The sequence below is a fragment of the Argentina silus genome (genome assembly GCF_951799395.1).
Source record: "Argentina silus genome assembly, chromosome: 9".
Classification (NCBI taxonomy): domain Eukaryota; kingdom Metazoa; phylum Chordata; class Actinopteri; order Argentiniformes; family Argentinidae; genus Argentina; species Argentina silus.
This window is the reverse complement of record NC_139663.1, coordinates 23,418,430-23,440,790: the sequence shown is the minus strand read 5'-3', so window position 1 is coordinate 23,440,790 and position 22,361 is coordinate 23,418,430. Positions and strand designations below refer to the sequence as shown.

At 47.6% G+C, this 22,361-nt stretch overlaps 2 protein-coding genes across 2 annotated transcripts in view; one reads left to right on the top strand and one right to left on the bottom strand.

Moving 5' to 3' along the window:
• The first annotated feature begins 580 nt into the window (after positions 1 to 580).
• LOC310809125 (major histocompatibility complex class I-related gene protein-like) lies at positions 581 to 14,951 on the top strand. Its single transcript, XM_083676284.1, has 8 exons — positions 581 to 736; positions 7,562 to 7,828; positions 11,282 to 11,560; positions 12,559 to 12,858; positions 13,117 to 13,233; positions 13,637 to 13,654; positions 14,035 to 14,099; positions 14,360 to 14,951. Exons 1-7 carry the CDS (start codon positions 688 to 690, stop codon positions 14,073 to 14,075), a joined length of 1,071 nt encoding a protein of 356 aa, XP_083532410.1. The 5' UTR covers positions 581 to 687; the 3' UTR covers positions 14,076 to 14,099; positions 14,360 to 14,951.
• A 3,430-nt stretch (positions 14,952 to 18,381) lies between these two features.
• Positions 18,382 to 22,361, bottom strand: part of slc5a11 (solute carrier family 5 member 11) — a gene marked incomplete at both ends in the record, with an annotated part of 12,267 nt that continues 8,287 nt past the window's right edge. The window contains 6 exon segments of the mRNA XM_083677451.1: positions 18,382 to 18,608; positions 18,849 to 18,978; positions 19,839 to 20,054; positions 20,896 to 21,064; positions 21,918 to 22,068; positions 22,274 to 22,361. The exon segment at positions 22,274 to 22,361 is cut by the window's right edge and continues 20 nt beyond it. Of these exon segments, the coding sequence (XP_083533577.1) occupies positions 18,382 to 18,608; positions 18,849 to 18,978; positions 19,839 to 20,054; positions 20,896 to 21,064; positions 21,918 to 22,068; positions 22,274 to 22,361 (981 nt within the window).

Here is a 22,361-nt window from a genome sequence, read left to right as displayed (position 1 = left end):
TGATCAGGGGTCCACGCCCTTATTTGACCCTGAAACTAATATGTTGTGTGTTGTCATGGTTTTTCAAATGGTAAAAACACACACTCCTCCTTGCAGTCTGTGTTGGTGGTGGTGGTTATACGACCACCCTAACCCTCGCCCCGCAGATCAACTTACCTTGAACATGAATGATGACTCAGTCATAGTGAAAGCCGACCACTCAGCTCAGCAGAGAAGCCAAGCTGTTTGGACTCTGTTGAGACACCTGACCTCGCTGTTGCAGGTACACAGCTGGGATGAGGAACAGAGTCATGACTGACTGACTCTCAACACTGAACTGGTTACATTATCAGCACTGGTCACACACTGGAAGTTACATCTGGCAAAGGTGGACATTCATGCTTTAGTGATGGTTGATGTGTAGTGATCTTATGCTCACTAAAACATAACCAAACGTGTAAATGACGTTATTAATGATCAATATTCTGCGCCAGGCCAACCGGCCAAGTCCTTTCAGTTTCGAGTGACAACCTCAGTGGCTCCGTCCTGCCTGGTTTCTGATGACGTAGGTGCCTTTATTTGATTTCTATTGGTTGAACAGATCCCGTGTGCGCTCCTCGGGTATTACGGTACAGCCGTCGGAGCTCCGCCGCAGCGACAGACGCGCTTTTCTGACAATCTTCACCTTCCTTTCACTGACGAACCAACATGAAGGCCGTTCTGGCGCTGCTCCTCTGCGTTCACACCGCATCTGCAGGTAAACGAGCTGCAGGACCTTTAATCCAGGGAAACTGCTGTTGTTTTCAACTTGTTTTACCTCCTTCACTTAAGACGCACTTTAGGTTATTCTCTCGATAAAACTACGTTAAAACTACCTCATAACTACGTTAAAACTACCTCATAACTACGTTAAAACTACCTCATAACAACGTTAAAACTACCTTATAACTACGTTAAAACTACCTCATAACTACGTTAAAACTACCTCATAACTACGTTAAAACTACCTCAGAACTACGTTAAAACTACCTCCTAACTAACTCATAACTACGTTAAAACTACCTCATAACTAACTCATAACTACGTTAAAACTACCTTATAACTACGTTAAAACTACCTCATAACTAACTCATAACTACGTTAAAACTACGTTTCGATGATGTTTGGTGGATCAAATCATGGGGTGTTTGACCTTCATTAAATTATTTAAACAATGAAATTCAGTCAAATTAAAATAAAACGTGTTTCTGTGTCACATCCATTTGATTGATTCTCCTCAATCTTTGAGTTCAGACAAATGTTGTTATTTTAAGTCTCTTTGGATAAAAGCGTCGTCTGCTAAATGACAGAAATGTCAATAGAAAATGTTCCTTTCCTGGAAATCAATTCAGGACTTTTATTACCGAGTGGTCGTCGGTTTAATGACAGTTGATCAAACTATCTGAGACATGTTTGATATCCTGTTGTATTTGTTACGACCTTCATGTCTTGTAATTATCACATAAGATTAGTTGAATGTTGTATAGTTCAGTAGATAACTAGTTGTGTAGTTCAGTAGATAACTAGTTGTATAGTTCAGTAGATAACTAGTTGAATAGTTCAGTAGATAACTAGTTGAATGTTGTATAGTTCAGTAGATAACTAGTTGTATAGTTCAGTAGATAACTAGTTGTGTAGTTCAGTAGATAACTAGTTGTGTAGTTCAGTAGATAACTAGTTGAATAGTTCAGTAGATAACTAGTTGAATGTTGTATAGTTCAGTAGATAACTAGTTGTATAGTTCAGTAGATAACTAGTTGAATGTTGTATAGTTCAGTAGATAACTAGTTGTATAGTTCAGTAGATAACTAGTTGAATGTTGTGTAGTTCAGTAGATAACTAGTTGTATAGTTCAGTAGATAACTAGTTGTATAGTTCAGTAGATAACTAGTTGAATGTTGTATAGTTCAGTAGATAACTAGTTGTATAGTTCAGTAGATAACTAGTTGAATGTTGTATAGTTCAGTAGATAACTAGTTGTATAGTTCAGTAGATAACTAGTTGAATGTTGTATAGTTCAGTAGATAACTAGTTGTATAGTTCAGTAGATAACTAGTTGAATGTTGTATAATTCAGTAGATAACTAGTTGTATAGTTCAGTAGATAACTAGTTGTATAGTTCAGTAGATAACTAGTTGTGTAGTTCAGTAGATAACTAGTTGTGTAGTTCAGTAGATAACTAGTTGTATAGTTCAGTAGATAACTAGTTGTATAGTTCAGTAGATAACTAGTTGTGTAGTTCAGTAGATAACTAGTTGTATAGTTCAGTACATAACTAGTTGAATGTTGTATAATTCAGTAGATAACTAGTTGTATAGTTCAGTAGATAACTAGTTGTATAGTTCAGTAGATAACTAGTTGTGTAGTTCAGTAGATAACTAGTTGTGTAGTTCAGTAGATAACTAGTTGTGTAGTTCAGTAGATAACTAGTTGTATAGTTCAGTAGATAACTAGTTGTATAGTTCAGTAGATAACTAGTTGTGTAGTTCAGTAGATAACTAGTTGTGTAGTTCAGTAGATAACTAGTTGTGTAGTTCAGTAGATAACTAGTTGTATAGTTCAGTAGATAACTAGTTGTATAGTTCAGTAGATAACTAGTTGTATAGTTCAGTAGATAACTAGTTGTATAGTTCAGTAGATAACTAGTTGTATAGTTCAGTAGATAACTAGTTGAATGTTGTATAGTTCAGTAGATAACTAGTTGTATAGTTCAGTAGATAACTAGTTGAATGTTGTATAGTTCAGTAGATAACTAGTTGTATAGTTCAGTAGATAACTAGTTGTATAGTTCAGTAGATAACTAGTTGTGTAGTTCAGTACATAACTAGTTGTATAGTTCAGTACATAACTAGTTGTGTAGTTCAGTACATAACTAGTTGAATATTGTATAGTTCAGTAGATAACTAGTTGTATAGTTCAGTAGATAACTAGTTGTATAGTTCAGTAGATAACTAGTTGTGTAGTTCAGTAGATAACTAGTTGTATAGTTCAGTAGATAACTAGTTGTATAGTTCAGTAGATAACTAGTTGTGTAGTTCAGTAGATAACTAGTTGTATAGTTCAGTAGATAACTAGTTGTATAGTTCAGTAGATAACTAGTTGTATAGTTCAGTAGATAACTAGTTGTGTAGTTCAGTAGATAACTAGTTGTATAGTTCAGTACATAACTAGTTGTGTAGTTCAGTAGATAACTAGTTGTGTAGTTCAGTAGATAACTAGTTGTATAGTTCAGTAGATAACTAGTTGTATAGTTCAGTAGATAACTAGTTGTGTAGTTCAGTAGATAACTAGTTGTATAGTTCAGTACATAACTAGTTGTATAGTTCAGTACATAACTAGTTGTATAGTTCAGTAGATAACTAGTTGTGTAGTTCAGTAGATAACTAGTTGTGTAGTTCAGTACATAACTAGTTGTATAGTTCAGTACATAACTAGTTGTATAGTTCAGTAGATAACTAGTTGTATAGTTCAGTAGATAACTAGTTGTGTAGTTCAGTACATAACTAGTTGTATAGTTCAGTAGATAACTAGTTGTATAGTTCAGTAGATAACTAGTTGTATAGTTCAGTAGATAACTAGTTGTATAGTTCAGTAGATAACTAGTTGTATAGTTCAGTAGATAACTAGTTGTATAGTTCAGTAGATAACTAGTTGTGTAGTTCAGTAGATAACTAGTTGTATAATTCAGTAGATAACTAGTTGTATAGTTCAGTAGATAACTAGTTGAATGTTGTATAGTTCAGTAGATAACTAGTTGTATAATTCAGTAGATAACTAGTTGTATAGTTCAGTAGATAACTAGTTGAATGTTGTATAGTTCAGTAGATAACTAGTTGTATAATTCAGTAGATAACTAGTTGTATAGTTCAGTAGATAACTAGTTGAATGTTGTATAGTTCAGTAGATAACTAGTTGTATAATTCAGTAGATAACTAGTTGTATAGTTCAGTAGATAACTAGTTGAATGTTGTATAGTTCAGTAGATAACTAGTTGTATAATTCAGTAGATAACTAGTTGTATAGTTCAGTAGATAACTAGTTGTTGATGCGTTTGTAAAATGAAAGCCTTGTTTTCAGGTGTGTTGAAGAGGATGTCAGCTGAGGTCAGCAGAGGAGCAGAGACCTTGTTTTACTTCAACCTGTCTGAACCTGGACCCTGTTAGGCTCCGCTTCATTATCATGATTATGTCAAGTTGATGTATTTACTGTCGATGTGAATCACCTGATCAAAAAGAAAAGAAAATGCATCTCAGTTGTGTGTCTGTGTTGCCGTGGTGCTGAGCCCCTCAATGCCCCAGTCATGACAGTGATGTTAATACCAGCAGTGGCCGGTAGGTGGCGCTGCAGCTCCTCTGGCGCAGCAACCAGCTCCATGCTCAGTGTTCTCGCTGTGTGTTGCTGTCTGACTGACATGATATGAGGTTTAGAAAAGGGGTTCATTAAGGTATTTCATGTTGAAAGCTGCAGTATTCCAACCCTCGTTAAAGAGAGTCATGACTGATAAATTTCCCCTGAAATGTTACAACAGTAAAAACAGACTTTTCATCATGTTGCCACGGTTCCTCACCACCGACAAACGTGTTCAGTTCATGACAAACTAACTGGTGCTGCTGTCATTTCACTTCATGCTTTGTCACACATTTAAAGTCACTGAGCAGAATTGTCCTTATTGTCACCTTGTCCTGCCAACCGCGACCGCTGGTCTTAGAGGGCATTGGAGGAACGTACGGAGGATGCATGACATCACAGTTCTGTCAGGCCTGAAACAACAGTAATAGTATGACAGTTATGAGCATCATCTGACTCATCTGTCATGCAGGCTCTGTCAGGAAGGGAAACATGTATTTGATATCATAACGGCCATTTAGCTTGTTCACTCCAGACTGCACTACTGATGTCCTGTGACATTGTGATGTGGTACACATGAATCCTGTGTGTGTGGTGACATAGTACACAAACGACGACTCCACCAATGACAGAGAGCCTTTCTGTCTCAGGGGGGCTGGGAGAGCCTTTATGTCTCAGGGGGGCTGGGAGAGCCTTTCTGTCTCAGGGGGGCTGGGAGAGCCTTTCTGTCTCAGGGGGGCTGGGAGAGCCTTTCTGTCTCAGGGGGGCTGGGAGAGCCTTTCTGTCTCAGGGGGCCTGGGAGAGCCTTTCTGTCTCAGGGGGGCTGGGAGAGCCTTTATGTCTCAGGGGGGCTGGGAGAGCCTTTATGTCTCAGGGGGCCTGGGAGAGCCTTTCTGTCTCAGGGAGGCTGGGAGAGCCTTTATGTCTCAGGGGGGCTGGGAGAGCCTTGTTGTCTCAGGGGGGCTGGGAGAGCCTTTATGTCTCAGGGGGGCTGGGAGAGCCTTTATGTCTCAGGGGGGCTGGGAGAGCCTTGTTGTATCAGGGGGGCTGGGAGAGCCTTTATGTCTCAGGGGGGCTGGGAGAGCCTTTCTGTCTCAGGGGGGCTGGGAGAGCCTTTCTGTCTCAGGGGGCCTGGGAGAGCCTTTCTGTCTCAGGGGGGCTGGGAGAGCCTTTCTGTCTCAGGGGGGCTGGGAGAGCCTTTCTGTCTCAGGGGGGCTGGGAGAGCCTTTATGTCTCAGGGGGGCTGGGAGAGCCTTTCTGTCTCAAGGGGGCTGGGAGAGCCTTTATGTCTCAGGGGGGCTGGGAGAGCCTTTCTGTCTCAGGGGGGCTGGGAGAGCCTTTATGTCTCAGGGGGGCTGGGAGAGCTGGCCAGGACTCCTGGAACAGATTCACATCTCATCTAGAAACACAACACAGCTACGACATGTTGACATGATGGATTCTGTTATAACTTAGACAGTATAAGGAGACGGGTCTTAAGGCTGCCTTCAACACATTCATTTACATTGTTACAACCCGGCTCGCGAGGGGAAAGGGAAGCAACATAAAACCAGGTGGATTTGGTCAATTATAGTTATTTTATTAACAAGGAACTGAGATAGTTTTATAAAGGTAACAAGGGTCATCAGAATCGGCGACTACTACAAAGGAAAAAGGGCCGGCAGGGGCTGTTCAACTCAAACTAACAGAACCAAAGAGAGCTCCTAAAAGACAGCAAAACCTAAACCTTCATGGTTTAAACTAAACCTCACTGGCCGAATGCAGCGGACAAAACTTAAATACAGGCAAGAACAGCCGCCTCTACTCCTCCAGCGTCTAAACAAGAGTCCACACCGTGGTGCAGATCAGTACAAAACTACACTTGGCCCAACTTTCTAGAACAATAACACATAATAGTCGAGTGCGTTATGCACCGTATCACAATACAAACACAAGTGTCTCTACCAAGTCTATCAAGGGAACTGTTCAAACACACACAGCCCCTGACTGACAAGCTGGCCCCACTTTTCTACGCCCCGCGCCGGGTCCTGATAGGTTACGGGCGTAACAACAACAACAACAACAACAACAACATATTATTATTATTATTATTATTATTATTATTATTATTATAGAGATACAACAGAGCTGAAGGGTCTTGATGAATCCAGGATACAAATAGAAACACATCAGAGCTACTGGAGGATGATGTTCTAGACTGTTATATTTATATTTAATAAATTGTAAATAGTTTCTGCCTACATGAATGTGTTTAGTTGTGGAGAAAGAAAACAAGTTGTTCGGTTTTTCTATTTTTTCTCCAAAGTTCAAGTAAAGTATGATAGAGGATGATAGAGGATGAGAGGTCTGAGGAGGAGGAGAGGAGAGGAGGATGATAGAGGGTGAGGTATGATAGGATGATAGACGATGAGGAGGAGGAGAGGAGAGGAGAGGGGGATGACAGAGGGTGTTAGGGGATGAGGAGGAGGAGTGGAGAGGGGATGATAGACGGTGTTAGGGGATGAGGAGAGGAGAGGGGATGATAGAGGGTGTTAGGGGATGAGGAAGAGAGGAGAGGGGGATGATAGAGGGTGTTAGGGGATGAGGAGGAGAGGGGGATGATAGAGGGTGTTAGGGGATGAGGAGGAGGAGGAGAGGGGATGATAGAGGGTGTTAGGGGATGAGGAGGAGGAGGAGAGGGGATGATAGAGGGTGTTAGGGGATGAGGAGGAGGAGAGGGGATGATAGAGGGTGTTAGGGGATGAGGAGAGGAGAGGGGGATGATAGAGGGTGTTAAGGGATGAGGAGAGGAGAGGGGGATGATAGAGGGTGTTAGGGGATGAGGAGAGGAGGGGGATGATAGAGGGTGTTAGGGGATGAGGAGGAGAGGGGGATGATAGAGGGTGTTAGGGGATGAGGAGGAGAGGGGGATGATAGAGGGTGTTAGGGGATGAGGAGGAGGAGGAGAGGGGATGATAGAGGGTGTTAGGGGATGAGGAGGAGGAGGAGAGGGGATGATAGAGGGTGTTAGGGGATGAGGAGGAGAGGGGGATGATAGAGGGTGTTAGGGGATGAGGAGAGGAGAGGGGATGATAGAGGGTAGAACAAACACAATGCTCTCCTGTGTTTTTGGTCGACTGAAGAACAAGAAAACTGGTCCTTTTCTAGAGTTTGTGAAACACTTTTTCATTCATCCTTTCATTCCTGTTTCTTCTAGTGACTCACTCCCTGCAGTACTTCTACACTGCATCCTCTGGAGTTCCAGACCTCCCAGAGTTTGTGACTGTGGGGATGGTGGACGGTGTTCAGATATCTCACTATGACAGCAACACCAAGAGAGAGGTGCCCAAACAGGACTGGATGAACCAGGTCACTGCAGGCGAACCACAGTACTGGGAGAGGAACACTCAGGTTTCCATGGGCTCCCAGCAGACCTTCAAAGTAAACCTTGGTATTGCAAAGCAGCGTTTCAACCAGACTGGAGGTGAGAGACAGAACTTCTCACCACGGTTACGTTCCTTCTGATGATTTGAACCATCGTTGATGTTTACAACTGTTGTTCTCTTGGAAAGTGACGACACAGACTCAAAGACTTACACACTCACATGCACTCAATGAGACACACACACACACACACACACACACGCACTCAATGAGACACACACACACACACCTACACGCACACACTCATACGTACCCACGCACACATAGGCACGCAGACACACATGCACACTCACATTCACACACGCACGTAGGCACGCACAAACACGCTCGCACATGCACAAAGACACAAGCACACACACACAGAGTCACACGCTCACACACGCACGCACACACACACACACACACACACACACACACACACACACACACACACACACACACACACACACACAGAGAGGCACACACACACGCTCACGCACGTAGGCACACACACACACACACACACACACTCATACTTACAGACACACAAACACACACACACACTTACGCACACAGACACATACACACACACACACGCACACTCACCCACGCACGCAGACACACACACACACACATGCACGCACACACACACACACACACATGCACACGCACACACACACGCGCTCTCACAGACACACACGCACACACACGCTCTCACACACACATACGCACACACTCACGCACGCAAGCAGACACACTCACGCACACACACACACCTACACGCACACACACTCATACGTACCCATGCACACTCACACACGCACACATACGCACGCACACACACACTCACACTCACGCACGTAGGCACACACACACTCACACTTACAAACACACACGCACACACAGACACACGCACGCACGCATGCACACACACAGACAGACTCACACGCTCACACACACACACACACATACACGCTCACGCACACACACACACACTTACACACAGACTTACGCACACAGACATACACACACTCACATGCATACATGAACGCACACAGACACACACATGCACACACACACACGCACACTCACCCACGCACGCAGACACACACGCACGCACGCACACACACACACGCACACACACAGAGTCACACGCACGCACACACGTGCACACGCACACACACACATACTCACGCGCACGCACACACAGAGTCACACGCACACACACACACATGCACACGCACACACACGCGCGCTCTCACAGACACACACGCACACACACGCTCTCACACACACATACGCACACACTCACGCACGCAAGCAGACACTCACGCACACACACACACCTACACGCACACACACTCATACGTACCCACGCACACTCACACACGCACACATACGCACGCACACACACACACTCACGCACGTAGGCACACACACACTCACACTTACAGACACACAAACACACACGCACACACAGACACACACACTAACACGCACGCACGCATGCACACACACAGACAGACTCACACGCTCACACACACACACACACACATGCACACACACACACGCTCACACACTCACGCACACACACACACACTTACACACAGACTTACGCACACAGACATACACACACTCACATGCATACATGAACGCACGCAGACACACACACACACACACATGCACACACACACACACGCTCACACACTCACGCACACACACACACACTTACACACAGACTTACGCACACAGACATACACACACTCACATGCATACATACACGCACGCACACACACACACACACACATGCACACACACACAGAGTCACACGCTCACACGCACTCTCACACTTACGGACACACAAACACACACACGCACACATGAACGCACGCAGACACACACATGCACACACACCGGCACTCACACACACGCACGCAGACACACACACACACGCACACACACACATGCACACACACAGACACACACGCATACAGACTCGCACACACACTCACGCACACGTACGCACGCAGACACACACACTCACACACGTAGGCACACACACACTCACACTTACAGACACACAAACACACACACACACTTACACACGCACACACAGACACACACACTTACACACAGACTTACGCACGCAGACACATGCACACACTCACATGCACACATGAACGCACGCAGACACACACATGCACACTCACCGGCACTCACACACACGCACACTCACCCACGCACGCAGACACACACACACACACACACACACACACACACACAGACTCACACGCTCACACACACACACGCACATGCACACACACACGCATACAGACTCACACGCACACACACACACGCATGCATGCACACACGCACACACACACACACTCACGCACGCATGCAGACACACACATGCACACACACACACCTACACGCACACACACTCATAAGTACCCACGCACACTCACACACGCACACACATACGCACGCACACTCACATTCACACACACACACACATACGCATGCACACTCACATTCACACACACACACACACACATACACATACGCACGCACACTCACATTCACACACACACACACACACATACGCACGCACACTCACATTCACACACGCACGCACACTCACGCACGTAGGCACACACACACATGCACACACACTCACACACTTACAGACACACAAACACACACTTACGCACGCACGCACGCACACACACACACACACACACATGCACAGACACACATGCACACACATGCACTCACACACACACACACACTTACACACGCAGACACATGCACACACTCACATGCACACACACGCACGCAGACACACACATGCACGCACACACATGCACACAGGCTCACATGTTCACACACTCACTCACACATTCACACACATACTCACACACGCACGCACGCACACACACACAGACTCGCACGCGCACACACACACACACACGCTCACAGGCACGCAGACACACACACACATGCTCACATACACATGCGCACTCACACACACACACACACACACACATACACATGCGCACTCTCACACACACACACACACACTCTCTCTCTCTGAATCCACATGAACTGTGTCTGTCTCTGGAGTGAAGGTGTGACATCACTCTGTTTTATTACTGCTGATAGACGATGATAGAAAACCCTGAACCTGTCTGTCTCTCTGTCTGTCTGTCTGTCTGCCTGTCTGTCTGTCTGCCTGTCTGTCTGTCTGCCTGCCTGTCTGTCTGTCTGTCTGTCTGTCTGTCTGTCTGCCTGTCTGTCTGTCTGCCTGTCTGTCTGTCTGTCTGCCTGTCTGTCTGTCTGTCTCTCTGTCTGTCTGTCTCTCTCTGTCTTTCTGTCTCTCTGTCTGTCTGTCTCTCTCTCTCTGTCTGTCTGTATGTCTGTCTGTCTGTCTGTCTGTCTGTCTGTCTGTCTCTCTGTCTGTCTGTCTGTGTGTCTGTCTGTCTGTCTGTCTGTCTCTCTCTCTCTCTCTCAGATGGACATATTTACCAGAGGATGTATGGCTGTAGTTGGGATGAGGAGACTGGAGTCAGAGAGGGGTTTGATCAGTATGGTTATGATGGAGAGGACTTCATTGCATTTGACCTGCAGACGTCTACATGGATCGCTCCAACGCCACAGGCCTTCATCACCAAACAGAAGTGGGACAGAGATCAAGTCTATAATGAGAACAATAAGCACTACTACACCCAGACCTGCATTGAGTGGGTGAAGAAGTACCTGCAGTTGGGGGAGAAAACTCTGAAGAGGACAGGTACAGACACACTGACATCACCTCACACCACATCATCACATTCAAATACTTTGAAGTGGAACAATTACATTCCTTTGATTTCCTGCTCTTTTTTTTCCTGCTGTCATTTCCCTCCCTCTCTCTTCCTCTCCCTCTCTCCCTCTCCCTCTCTCCCCCTCCCTCTTCCCCCTCCCTCCCTCTCTCTCTTCCCCTCTCTCTTCATCTCTCCCCCTCCCTCTCTCTCTCCCCTTCCCTCTCTCCCCCCCTCTCTTCCCGCCTTTCTTGCCCTCCCTCTCTGCTTCCCTTCCTCCCTCTCTCCCCTCCCTCTCTCTCCCCCTCTTCCTCCCTCCCTATTGCTCTCTCTCCCCCTCCCCTCCCTCCCTCTCTCTCTCCCCTCTCTCCCCCTCCCTGTCTCTCTCTCTCCCCCTTTCTCTTTCTCACCCCCTCTCTCTCTCTTCCCCCTCTCTACTCCTCCCCTACCTCTCTCTCCCTCTCTCCCCCTTCCTCCCCCCCTCTCTCTCCCCCTCCCTCTCTTCCCCTCTCTCTCTCCCCCTCCCTTTCTCTCTCTCTTCCCCCCTTCCCCCCTCTCTCCCCTCTCTCTCTCTCTCCCCCTTTCTCTCCCCCCTCCCTCCCTCTCTCTCTTCCCCTCTCCCCCCCTCTCTCTCCCCCTCTCCCCCTCCTCCCTCTCTTCCCCTCTCTCTCCCTCCCTTTCTCTCCCCCTCCCTCTCCCCACCTCTCTCTCTCCCCTCTCTACTTCTCGACCTCCCTCTACCTCCCTCCCTCTCTCTCTCTCTCCCCTCCCTTTCTCTCTCCCCCCTTCCTCCCTCCCTCCCTCCCTCCCCGCCTCCCTCTCTCTCTCTCCCCCTTTCTCTTTCTTCCCCCCTCTGTTCCCCCCTTTCTCGCCCTCCCCCCCTCTCTCCCCCTTCCTCTCTCTCTCTCCCCCCCTCCCTCCTTCTCCCCCTCTCTCTCTCCCCTCCGTCTCCCTACCTCTCTCCCCCTCCCTCCCTCCTCCCCCCCAGTCCCTCCCTCAGTGTCTCTGCTCCAGAAGACCCCCTCCTCTCCAGTCACCTGCCACGCTACAGGTTTCTACCCCAGTGGAGTGATGGTGTTCTGGAGGAGAGATGGACAGGAGGTGTTTGAGGATGTGGAGCACGGAGAGGTTCTCCCCAACGACGACGGAACCTTCCAGAAGAGCACTCGCCTCACTCTGAAGCCTGAGGACTGGGAGAAGAACCAGTATGACTGTGTGGTTCAGCTCTCTGGGATGAAGGACGACATCGTCATCAAACTGGAGCGCTCCGTGATAAAGACCAACAGAGGTAAGAAGATCCAACGTGATCATTCTCAGTGAGTCAAAGTACCTCCAGCAGAGCACCATCGTCTCCCTCACTGAAGGTCCTCATGTTCTCCATCTCTCAGTGGCCCTGGTCAGTGTACCCCTCTCTGACAACATGTTCACTCTTCACATTCACAAAGTCACTTCAGGAACTCTTCCTGAGTGACAGAGGAAGTGGGTTGGTTGAGAGGAAACCAAACTGTGACCTCAGTTCCAGTCTGACTGTCTGTGTTGGTTACAGGTACCACTGACCCCGCCCCCCTGGGCCTCATCATTGGAGCTGTGGTCGGACTCCTCCTCCTGGCCTCCATCATCATCACTGTGTTCTTCATCATGAAGAAGAAGAGGAGCAAGAAAGGTGAGAAACGCCTCCTCTTCATCATATCATCACTGAGGTGTTGTTGTCAGGATCTTAGCAGTGATGAACTAGTCTGGATTGGTCAGTTTTAGTGGAGTTGGTAGATGGAGATGTTTCACCAGGAATAGTGTTGTGATGTGAAGTCAGGGCTGTAGAAGTCGTGCCTCTAAGGATTCTAAAGTGAACACAGACGTGTTATCAGGTTTGATCCTGTCAGGAATACCATATACACTAGAAATACAGGATGTGACATGTAGTTAGTAAAGTCTCATACATGTTGTTTAATTAGTAAAGTCTCATACATGTTGTTTAGTTAGTAAAGTCTCATACATGTTGTTTAGTTGTAATATTCTACTAAACTATAAGAGTCAGTAATATCTTCATGTCCACCTCTGTGTTTCAGGCTTCTCCCAAGCTAGCAGTAAGTATTCTACACCTTCATGTTGTATTTACAAATGTACACTGAACTGAATGACAATCATGTGTGGCTGTTCACCTTGTTTCTTTTACTAGAAACCTGAAAACTGAAATATTGACCTGCTTCAACAGCTAATTTAATATTGTGTCTATTTGGTTGTTTGGTTGTTGTTGTATTTGATACTGTGTGAATGTTAATCTGCTATGGTGTGTCTTGGCCAGGACTCCCTGGAAAAAGAGATTCATATCTCAATGGGACCTGGATAAATAAAGCATTAATAAATCCATGTAAATGTTGTTGAGGTGTCATGTGACTGGTTCCATGTCAGAATGTAGTTGTGTGTTCCTCGTTAGTTGAACTGGCGTTGTCTTGTTTCCTCGTAGCTTCTGACGATAGTTCCAACAACTCTGCACCCAAAGCATGAGGTTTCTCTGCACTGATCAACCAGGTGAGATTCTAGTTCTGGAAACAGACTTCAAACATGCATCTGACACTAGTCCTCTGTTGACATGAGTCAGTGATTTAGGGCCGACATGTTAGGCAGTTCTAGAGTAGGTGGGTCTCTCAAGTCTGGTCTCTTTGACCTTCAGAGGAATACGTTACCTCACTTACATCACTGAACTCAGTATTGACCTTGGCTTTCCGTGTGTGTGTGTGTGTGTGTGTGTGTGTGTGTGTGTGTGTGTGTGTGTGGGTGTGTCCTCACAGGAGAGAAGCAGAGACTGCAGGAGGATATGAAGTCATCTCCACAGCATTTAATCTGATTATAATTCATATTGTTACTGTACTTGATTAGCCGATGGCAAAAATATACAGTCACAAAAATCATGTTTTGAACTTCATATATTTTAGGTTTTCTAGGATTTCATCCTAATTCACACATACTTCCTTCATATAAATCAATATCTGAAATCATTAAAGTTTGTGTTTGAGATTATCTGCGCTCTGCTACAACCTGGACACCTGCAAACTTGTTTTTTATCTGTGTTGTTAAAATATGAACAGAAATATGATCGGTATCAAACTATTTTGGTCCAACAAATTCCCTGTGACGGTGTTGCTGCTGACTCCTCGGGGTCCAGTGATGCTCTGCTCTGTCATTGGATAGTCGTTATGTTCACGGTGTAAAAATCATCATCTCCAATCTTTACAGTTTCATAGTCATGAGGGAGAGGGTTATTTTAGTGTGTTTTGTGTGATTCTATTGTTTCTGTATCAGTAGGGAGAGAAGCTGTTCTTGGGAAATAAATTGTGTGTAAATCAGGTTTATTTTGATGAATAAAATGGGGTTGAAAACAAACTAATGTGTGTCTGAGCTGCTGTTGTTAACAGGCTTCAGGGAGCCTCAACCAGAACCCAGCACACTGCAGCCTCCTCACGGCCTCCAGCCTCTAATCTGCTCCTGTAGAACCTCCAACCTCTAATATGGTCCTGTAGAGCCTCCAGCCTCTAATCTGCTCCTGTAGAGCCTCCAGCCTCTAATCTGGTCCTATAGAGCCTCCAGCCTCTAAACTGCTCCTGTAGAGCCTCCAGCCTCTAATCTGGTCCTGTAGAGCCTCTAGCCTCTAAAGTGGTCCTGTAGAGCCTCCAGCTTCTATTCTGGTCATATACAAACTCCAGCCTCTAATCTGCTCCGGTAGAGCCTCCAACCTCTAATCTGGTCCTGTAGAGCCTCCAGCCTGGTCCTGTAGAGCCTCCAGCCTCTAATCTGCTCCTGTAGAGCCTCCAGCCTCTAATTCGGTCCTGTAGAGCCTCCAGCCTCTAATCTGGTCCTGTAGAGCCTCCAGCCTCTAATGTGGTCCTGGAGAGCTGTAGTCCTGTGTTTTGTAAATTGTGAGCTGCAGTTAAGACAGATGAAACACTGCGTTGACACAGTAGCAGTAGAACATCTCTTCTAGGGGGTCGCTGTCAAAGGAGTGAGAGCAGCAGCAGAGGGAGCAGCAGAGGGAGCAGCAGCACAGGGAGCAGCAGAGGGAGCAGCAGCACTGGGAGCAGCAGAGGGAGCAGCAGCAGAGGCAGCAGCAGAGGGAGCAGCAGAGGGAGCAGCAGAGGCAGCAGCAGAGGGAGCAGCAGAGGGAGCAGCAGCAGAGGCAGCAGCAGAGGGAGCAGCAGAGGGAGCAGCAGAGGGAGCAGCAGAGGGAGCAGCTAAGGTACGTTTCTAAATGATCTCATATATCTGACAGCATCAAATCCAAATGACAGCATTTCTTCTCTGCATAAAGGATCGCTGAAATAACGTGTTCCAGTTAAGATGACGAGAACACGGACCGTTCATAGCTACATAGAATGTGATGTTGACCAGAGGAATGGACCTGCAGGTTAAGTCCTGTCTGAATGTGTGTGATGTTGAATGGACCTGCAGGTTAAGTCCTGTCTGAATGTGTGTGATGTTGAATGGACCTGCAGGTTAAGTCCTGTCTGAATGTGTGTGATGTTGAATGGACCTGCAGGTTAAGTCCTGTCTGAATGTGTGTGATGTTGAATGGACCTGCAGGTTAAGTCCTGTCTGAATGTGTGTGATGTTGAATGGACCTGCAGGTTAAGTCCTGTCTGAATGTGTGTGATGTTGAATGGACCTGCAGGTTAAGTCCTGTCTGAATGTGTGTGATGTTGACCAGAGGAATGGACCTGCAGGTTAAGTCCTGTCTGAATGTGTGTGATGTTGAATGGACCTGCAGGTTAAGTCCTGTCTGAATGTGTGTGATGTTGAATGGACCTGCAGGTTAAGTCCTGTCTGAATGTGTGTGATGTTGAATGGACCTGCAGGTTAAGTCCTGTCTGAATGTGTGTGATGTTGAATGGACCTGCAGGTTAAGTCCTGTCTGAATGTGTGTGATGTTGACCAGAGGAATGGACCTGCAGGTTAAGTCCTGTCTGAATGTGTGTGATGTTGAATGGACCTGCAGGTTAAGTCCTGTCTGAATGTGTGTGATGTTGAATGGACCTGCAGGTTAAGTCCTGTCTGAATGTGTGTGATGTTGAATGGACCTGCAGGTTAAGTCCTGTCTGAATGTGTGTGATGTTGAATGGACCTGCAGGTTAAGTCCTGTCTGAATGTGTGTGATGTTGAATGGACCTGCAGGTTAAGTCCTGTCTGAATGTGTGTGATGTTGAATGGACCTGCAGGTAAACCTGGGGTTTTTAATTTAAATATTTAACTTGCATCTAAGATTTACACTTTGCCAGATTAAATAAAACTGATGGTAAAGTTTCAATATTTAAATGTGTTCATTTGAGATATATATATTAAATCAGCTAAAAAGGGGATATATTTATTTTGACCAGATTTATAAGTGTAGTCAGATCTATAAGTACATGTGACAGCCCATTGGAGCCAAACCCATTTTCATTTTTGAAATTTTGATTTTTTTTTGATGAATTAAAAAAAGAAGAAAAAAATGAAATACAAATAAAATACAAAAACTGTAAAACTCCTCGATTCTGCAAGACGCACTCAAACAGCTCACACAGACCTTCTATCAGAGAGGTCGTCTCAACAGTGGTCCCACCTGGCTGAACGTGGTAACTGCAGGTTGAATGGATTCATTGGGTGATATTTGATACTTTAGAATCTCAGACCAAATATGGCAACGCACGTCCTGACCAACCAATCAGAGGATAGCTGGTCCTCTCTGACTGTAAGTGTGGGTGTCTTTCTGGCGCAAGATTTTGGAGAAAGAGAGATGAGATGAGATGAGATGAGAGATGAGATGAGATGAGATGAGATGAGAGATGAGATGAGAGATGAGATGAGATGAGATGAGATGAGATGAGATGAGATGAGATGAGAGATGAGATGAGATGAGATGAGAGATGAGATGAGAGATGAGATGAGATGAGAGATGAGAGCACTTTTGATGGTTGCCTTGTCTTTCGTGACTCTACTTCTTCAATGTGATTGGCCTCTGGCTTTTTCTGCACCTTTTCCACCTGAAGATGAACAGAGATTTTCTACTATGGGTGGTTTGTTCATTTGAAATGAATAATGTTTTTGGTATTATTACTCCAAATAAATGACAATACAATGTTCATTAAAACCATCATCTTCAACGTGTGTATTCATCTTGAGAACAGTATCGATCTGACCATCATTTCACAGACCAATCTGATGAGTATGATTATGATTATATGATAATAAATAAACCCTGATAATGTTGTTGCTGGTTCAGATGGACGTCAATGTGTTCCAGGGTGATATCACCATAACAACCATATCACCATAACAACAGACCCAGGATCAACATTCCCTCCTAAGGCATCCTCCCTTCCTCAAAGTAATTACTGATCTACCATGATTAGATTGGTCAAAGCCAATTTTCCACTGCATTGCCAATCAAGTCATGTTAGATTCCTTCAAGGGAGGGAGGAAGGATGCATGTGTGAGTTCAAACTGGGCCTTTACCTCAACCATGAACAGTTCAACAACAACAACAACAACAGGCCCTGAATGTCACAGCGTGTTCATATAGAAATGTATCCCATAGAACCTACACCATTCTCTCATGTAATACACATACTGGTGTTTTCTATCTGTGATGTTCTACATCATTCTCTCATGTAATACACATACTGGTGTTCTCTATCTGTGATGTTCTACATCATTCTCTCATGTAATACACATACTGGTGCTTTCTATCTGCAATGTTCTACATCATTCTACCTCACTGGACAACCCCAGTGCTCCCCCTCCACCTCTCCCTGTCAATGTCATTGGCTGTTGAGGATGTCCGTCAGGCCCAGTAGCCAATGATGAAGACGGCGACGGAGAGGCAGATGATGAGGTTGGCGTTGACCAGGTGGCGGAGGCGTGGCTCCTCCTCCAGGGAGCAGGCGTTGGGCGGGGGTGTGGGGGGAGGGGCGATCTCACTCTCCTTCTGGCTCTTCATGCCACACAGCCAGTAGAGGGCAGACATCAGCCTGGACTGACTACTCACACTGGACACTGAGGAGATGGAGTCTGGGGAGAGAAGAGAGAGAGAGAGAGGAGGGAGGGGGAGAGGAGGGAGAGAGAGAGAGAGGAGGGAGGGGGAGAGAGAGAGAGAGGAGGGAGGGAGAGAGAGAGAGAGAGGAGGGAGAGAGAGAGAGAGAGAGGAGGGAGGGAGAGAGAGAGAGGAGGGGGAGAGAGAGAGAGTGTGAGTGTGTGAATGAGAGAAAGAGAGGGATTTCTATGTGAACATCACAGATGACAACTACCCACCTTTCCTGGGATGTTGTTCCTCTCCGTTGGTCTTCTCCTGCTCTGCCTCGGTGCTCCTCTCCGCAGGCTCCTCCTCCTCAACCTTCTCTTCCGCTGGGTCAAACCTCGTGGACCAGGTGAGGCGTCTGATCTGCTCCAACACAAGCAGCAGGGATTAGAGCCCTTTCTGCTAGATTAGTTTGACTGTTGAATCGGAATCTAGCATGTAGAACATCAGAATCTGAAAGATACATCTTGTCTCTCTGTGATACGTTAAGCAGAGACCAATGGAGTAGTTGTGGTTAGTTCCTCTGTCCTCCCCAGCCTCCCCCTCTGAAGCCCTCTGTCCCCCCCAGCCTCCCCCCCTGTCAGCCCTTCTGTCCTCCCCAGCCTCCCCCTCTGAAGCCCTCTGTCCCCCCCTGTCAGCCCTTCTGTCCTCCCCAGCCTCCCCCTCTGTCCCCCCAGCCTCCTCCTCTGTCCCCCCCAGCCTCCCCCTCTGTCCTCCCCAGCCTCCCCCCCTGTCAGCCCTTCTGTCCCCCCCAGCCTCCTCCTCTGTCCCCCCCAGCCTCCTCCTCTGTCCCCCCAGCCTCCTCCTCTGTCCCCCCCAGCCTCCTCCTCTGTCCCCCCCAGCCTCCTCCTCTGTCCCCCCAGCCTCCTCCTCTGTCCCCCCCAGCCTCCCCCTCTGTCCCCCCAGCCTCCTCCTCTGTCCCCCCCAGCCTCCCCCTCTGTCCCCCCCAGCCTCCCCCCCTGTCAGCCCTTCTGTCCCCCCCAGCCTCCCCCTCTGAAGCCCTCTGTCCCCCCCAGCCTCCTCCTCTGTCCCCCCAGCCTCCTCCTCTGTCCCCCCCAGCCTCCCCCTCTGTCCCCCCCAGCCTCCCCCCCTGTCAGCCCTTCTGTCCCCCCCAGCCTCCCCCTCTGAAGCCCTCTGTCCCCCCCAGCCTCCTCCTCTGTCCCCCCAGCCTCCTCCTCTGTCCCCCCCAGCCTCCCCCTCTGTCCCCCCCAGCCTCCCCTCACCTGCTCTGGGCTGGGTTTGTCCGTGGCCAGGCTGACCCCCACCACCACCACCGTGGTGAGCACAGACAGCATGGTGGAGAAGTAGAGGTAGTGGACGTCTTTGACCACGGCAGGCCTGCTGTCCTCCTCGTAGCACAGAGGGACGGGGTAGATGAAGTCCAGAGCCATCCTCACACAGCCCACCAGGAGACCCAGGAACAGACCCCAGAACGCTCCCTGTGTGGAGAGAACGGGGATATATGAACGTGTGTGTGAACACACATGCAGGCACACACACACACACACACACACACACACACATAGGTGGCAGGTAGCTGAGAGGTTAGAGGTTAGAGATTAGAGGTTAGAGGTTAGAGAGGCCGGCCAGTAATCGGCAGGTCGCTGGTTGGATCCCCCCCAGGAGGGAGGTGGATGTGAGCTGGTGACTGGAGGGTTACTGGCATCATATATCTATATATCTGTAATTACACATATAATATATCTGTAATATATCTATATATCTGTAATTACAGGTATAATATATCTGTAATATATGTGATATAATATAACTAATGTACCATGAGTACACAGGGGAGTCGATCTGAGGTCACATTTCACCACAATACAGAGACACAAAGGCTGTCTTTACTACCACAGAATGACCTGGTTTTAGTTCTTTATTTATAGTTTTTGTTTATTTTTTTTAGGGCATTTCTGCTTCATTGGGATCGAGACAGTAGAGGTTGACAGGAAGGATGGGAGAGAGAGAGAGAGAGAGAGAGAGAGAGAGAGGAGGGGGGACAGGAGGGAAGGATGGGAGAGAGAGAGAGAGAGAGGAGGGGGGACAGGAGGGAAGGATGGGAGAGAGAGAGAGAGAGAGGAGGGGGGACAGGAGGGAAGGATGGGAGAGAGGGAGAGGAGGGGGGACAGGAGGGAAGGATGGGAGAGAGAGAGAGAGAGGAGGGGGGGACATGTAAGATACGTCGAGGGTCGGAATAGAACCAGGAACCTTTTTGACTGAACCCGTTACATTCTATGTGCCTAAAACGCGGCGGATATGGTCAGGTGACCAACACACCTTCTCGTTGGTCCTCTTCCAGAAGCATCCGGCCAGGAACACGACAGACACAGGGGGCTGGAGGTAGGTGCTGATTGACTGGATGTAGATGAAGAGCTGCCCCCCCTGACTGGCCTGGACCACTGGGATCCACAACACTGAGACCACCACCAGGACCAACACAAACATCCTGGTGGGGGGGGACATCCAGGGATACACACACTGAGACCACCACCAGGACCAACACAAACATCCTGGTGGGGGGGGGGACATCCAGGGATACACACACTGAGACCACCACCAGGACCAACACAAACATCCTGGTGGGGGGGGACATCCAGGGATACACACACTGAGACCACCACCAGGACCAACACAAACATCCTGGTGGGGGGGGACATCCAGGGATACACACACTGAGACCACCACCAGGACCAACACAAACATCCTGGTGGGGGGGGGACATCCAGGGATACACACACTGAGACCACCACCAGGACCAACACAAACATCCTGGTGGGGGGGGGGACATCCAGGGATACACACACTGACTATTCACTTAGATCAAACAGCAACTCTTTGTGTAGCTATGTCAGAGCTCTCACACAGCAGAAACACCTCAAACACACTCTGATTTGGAGGGAAATCACCTCAAACACACTCTGATTTGGAGGGAAATCACCTCAAACACACTCTGATTTGGAGGGAAATCAGTCGTTTCGTGACTCTCTTGCTATTTGGACCCATTTCTAAATCAGCCACAGGACAGGAGGAGGTGTCAGGAGGAGGAGGTGTCATGTCCTGTCAGGACAGGAGGAGGTGTCATGTCCTGTCAGGACAGGAGGAGGTGTCATGTCCTGCCAGGACAGGAGGAGGTGTCATGTCCTGCCAGGACAGGAGGAGGTGTCAGGAGGAGGAGGTGTCATGTCCTGCCAGGACAGGAGGAGGTGTCATGTCCTGCCAGGACAGGAGGAGGTGTCAGGAGGAGGAGGTGTCATGTCCTGCCAGGACAGGAGGAGGTGTCATGGTGTGTCTGTGCATACCTGCCCACCATCATGAGCTCCCACTCGCTGGCGGGGGGCCGGAGGTGTCTCCACAGGTCCATGGTGAAGATGGTGCTGGAGCTGTTGAAGATGGAGGTGAGGGAGGACATGAGAGCAGCGATCATCACCGCCATCATCAGACCACGCAGACCTGGAACACACACACACACACACACACACACACACACACACACACACACACACACACACACACACACACACACACACACACACACACACACACAGATAGAAAGGGGACAGAGGGGGTAACAGGTGGTAACAGGTGGTAACAGAGGGGGTAACAGAGGGGGTAACAGAGGGTAACAGAGGGGGTAACAGAGGGGGACTTTCCTCACCTGAGGGCAGGAGCTCCATGACCAGTTTTGCGTAGGCGATGTCTGAGCAGCCCGCTGTGTTACCACACACCTCCACACACACCTCCGG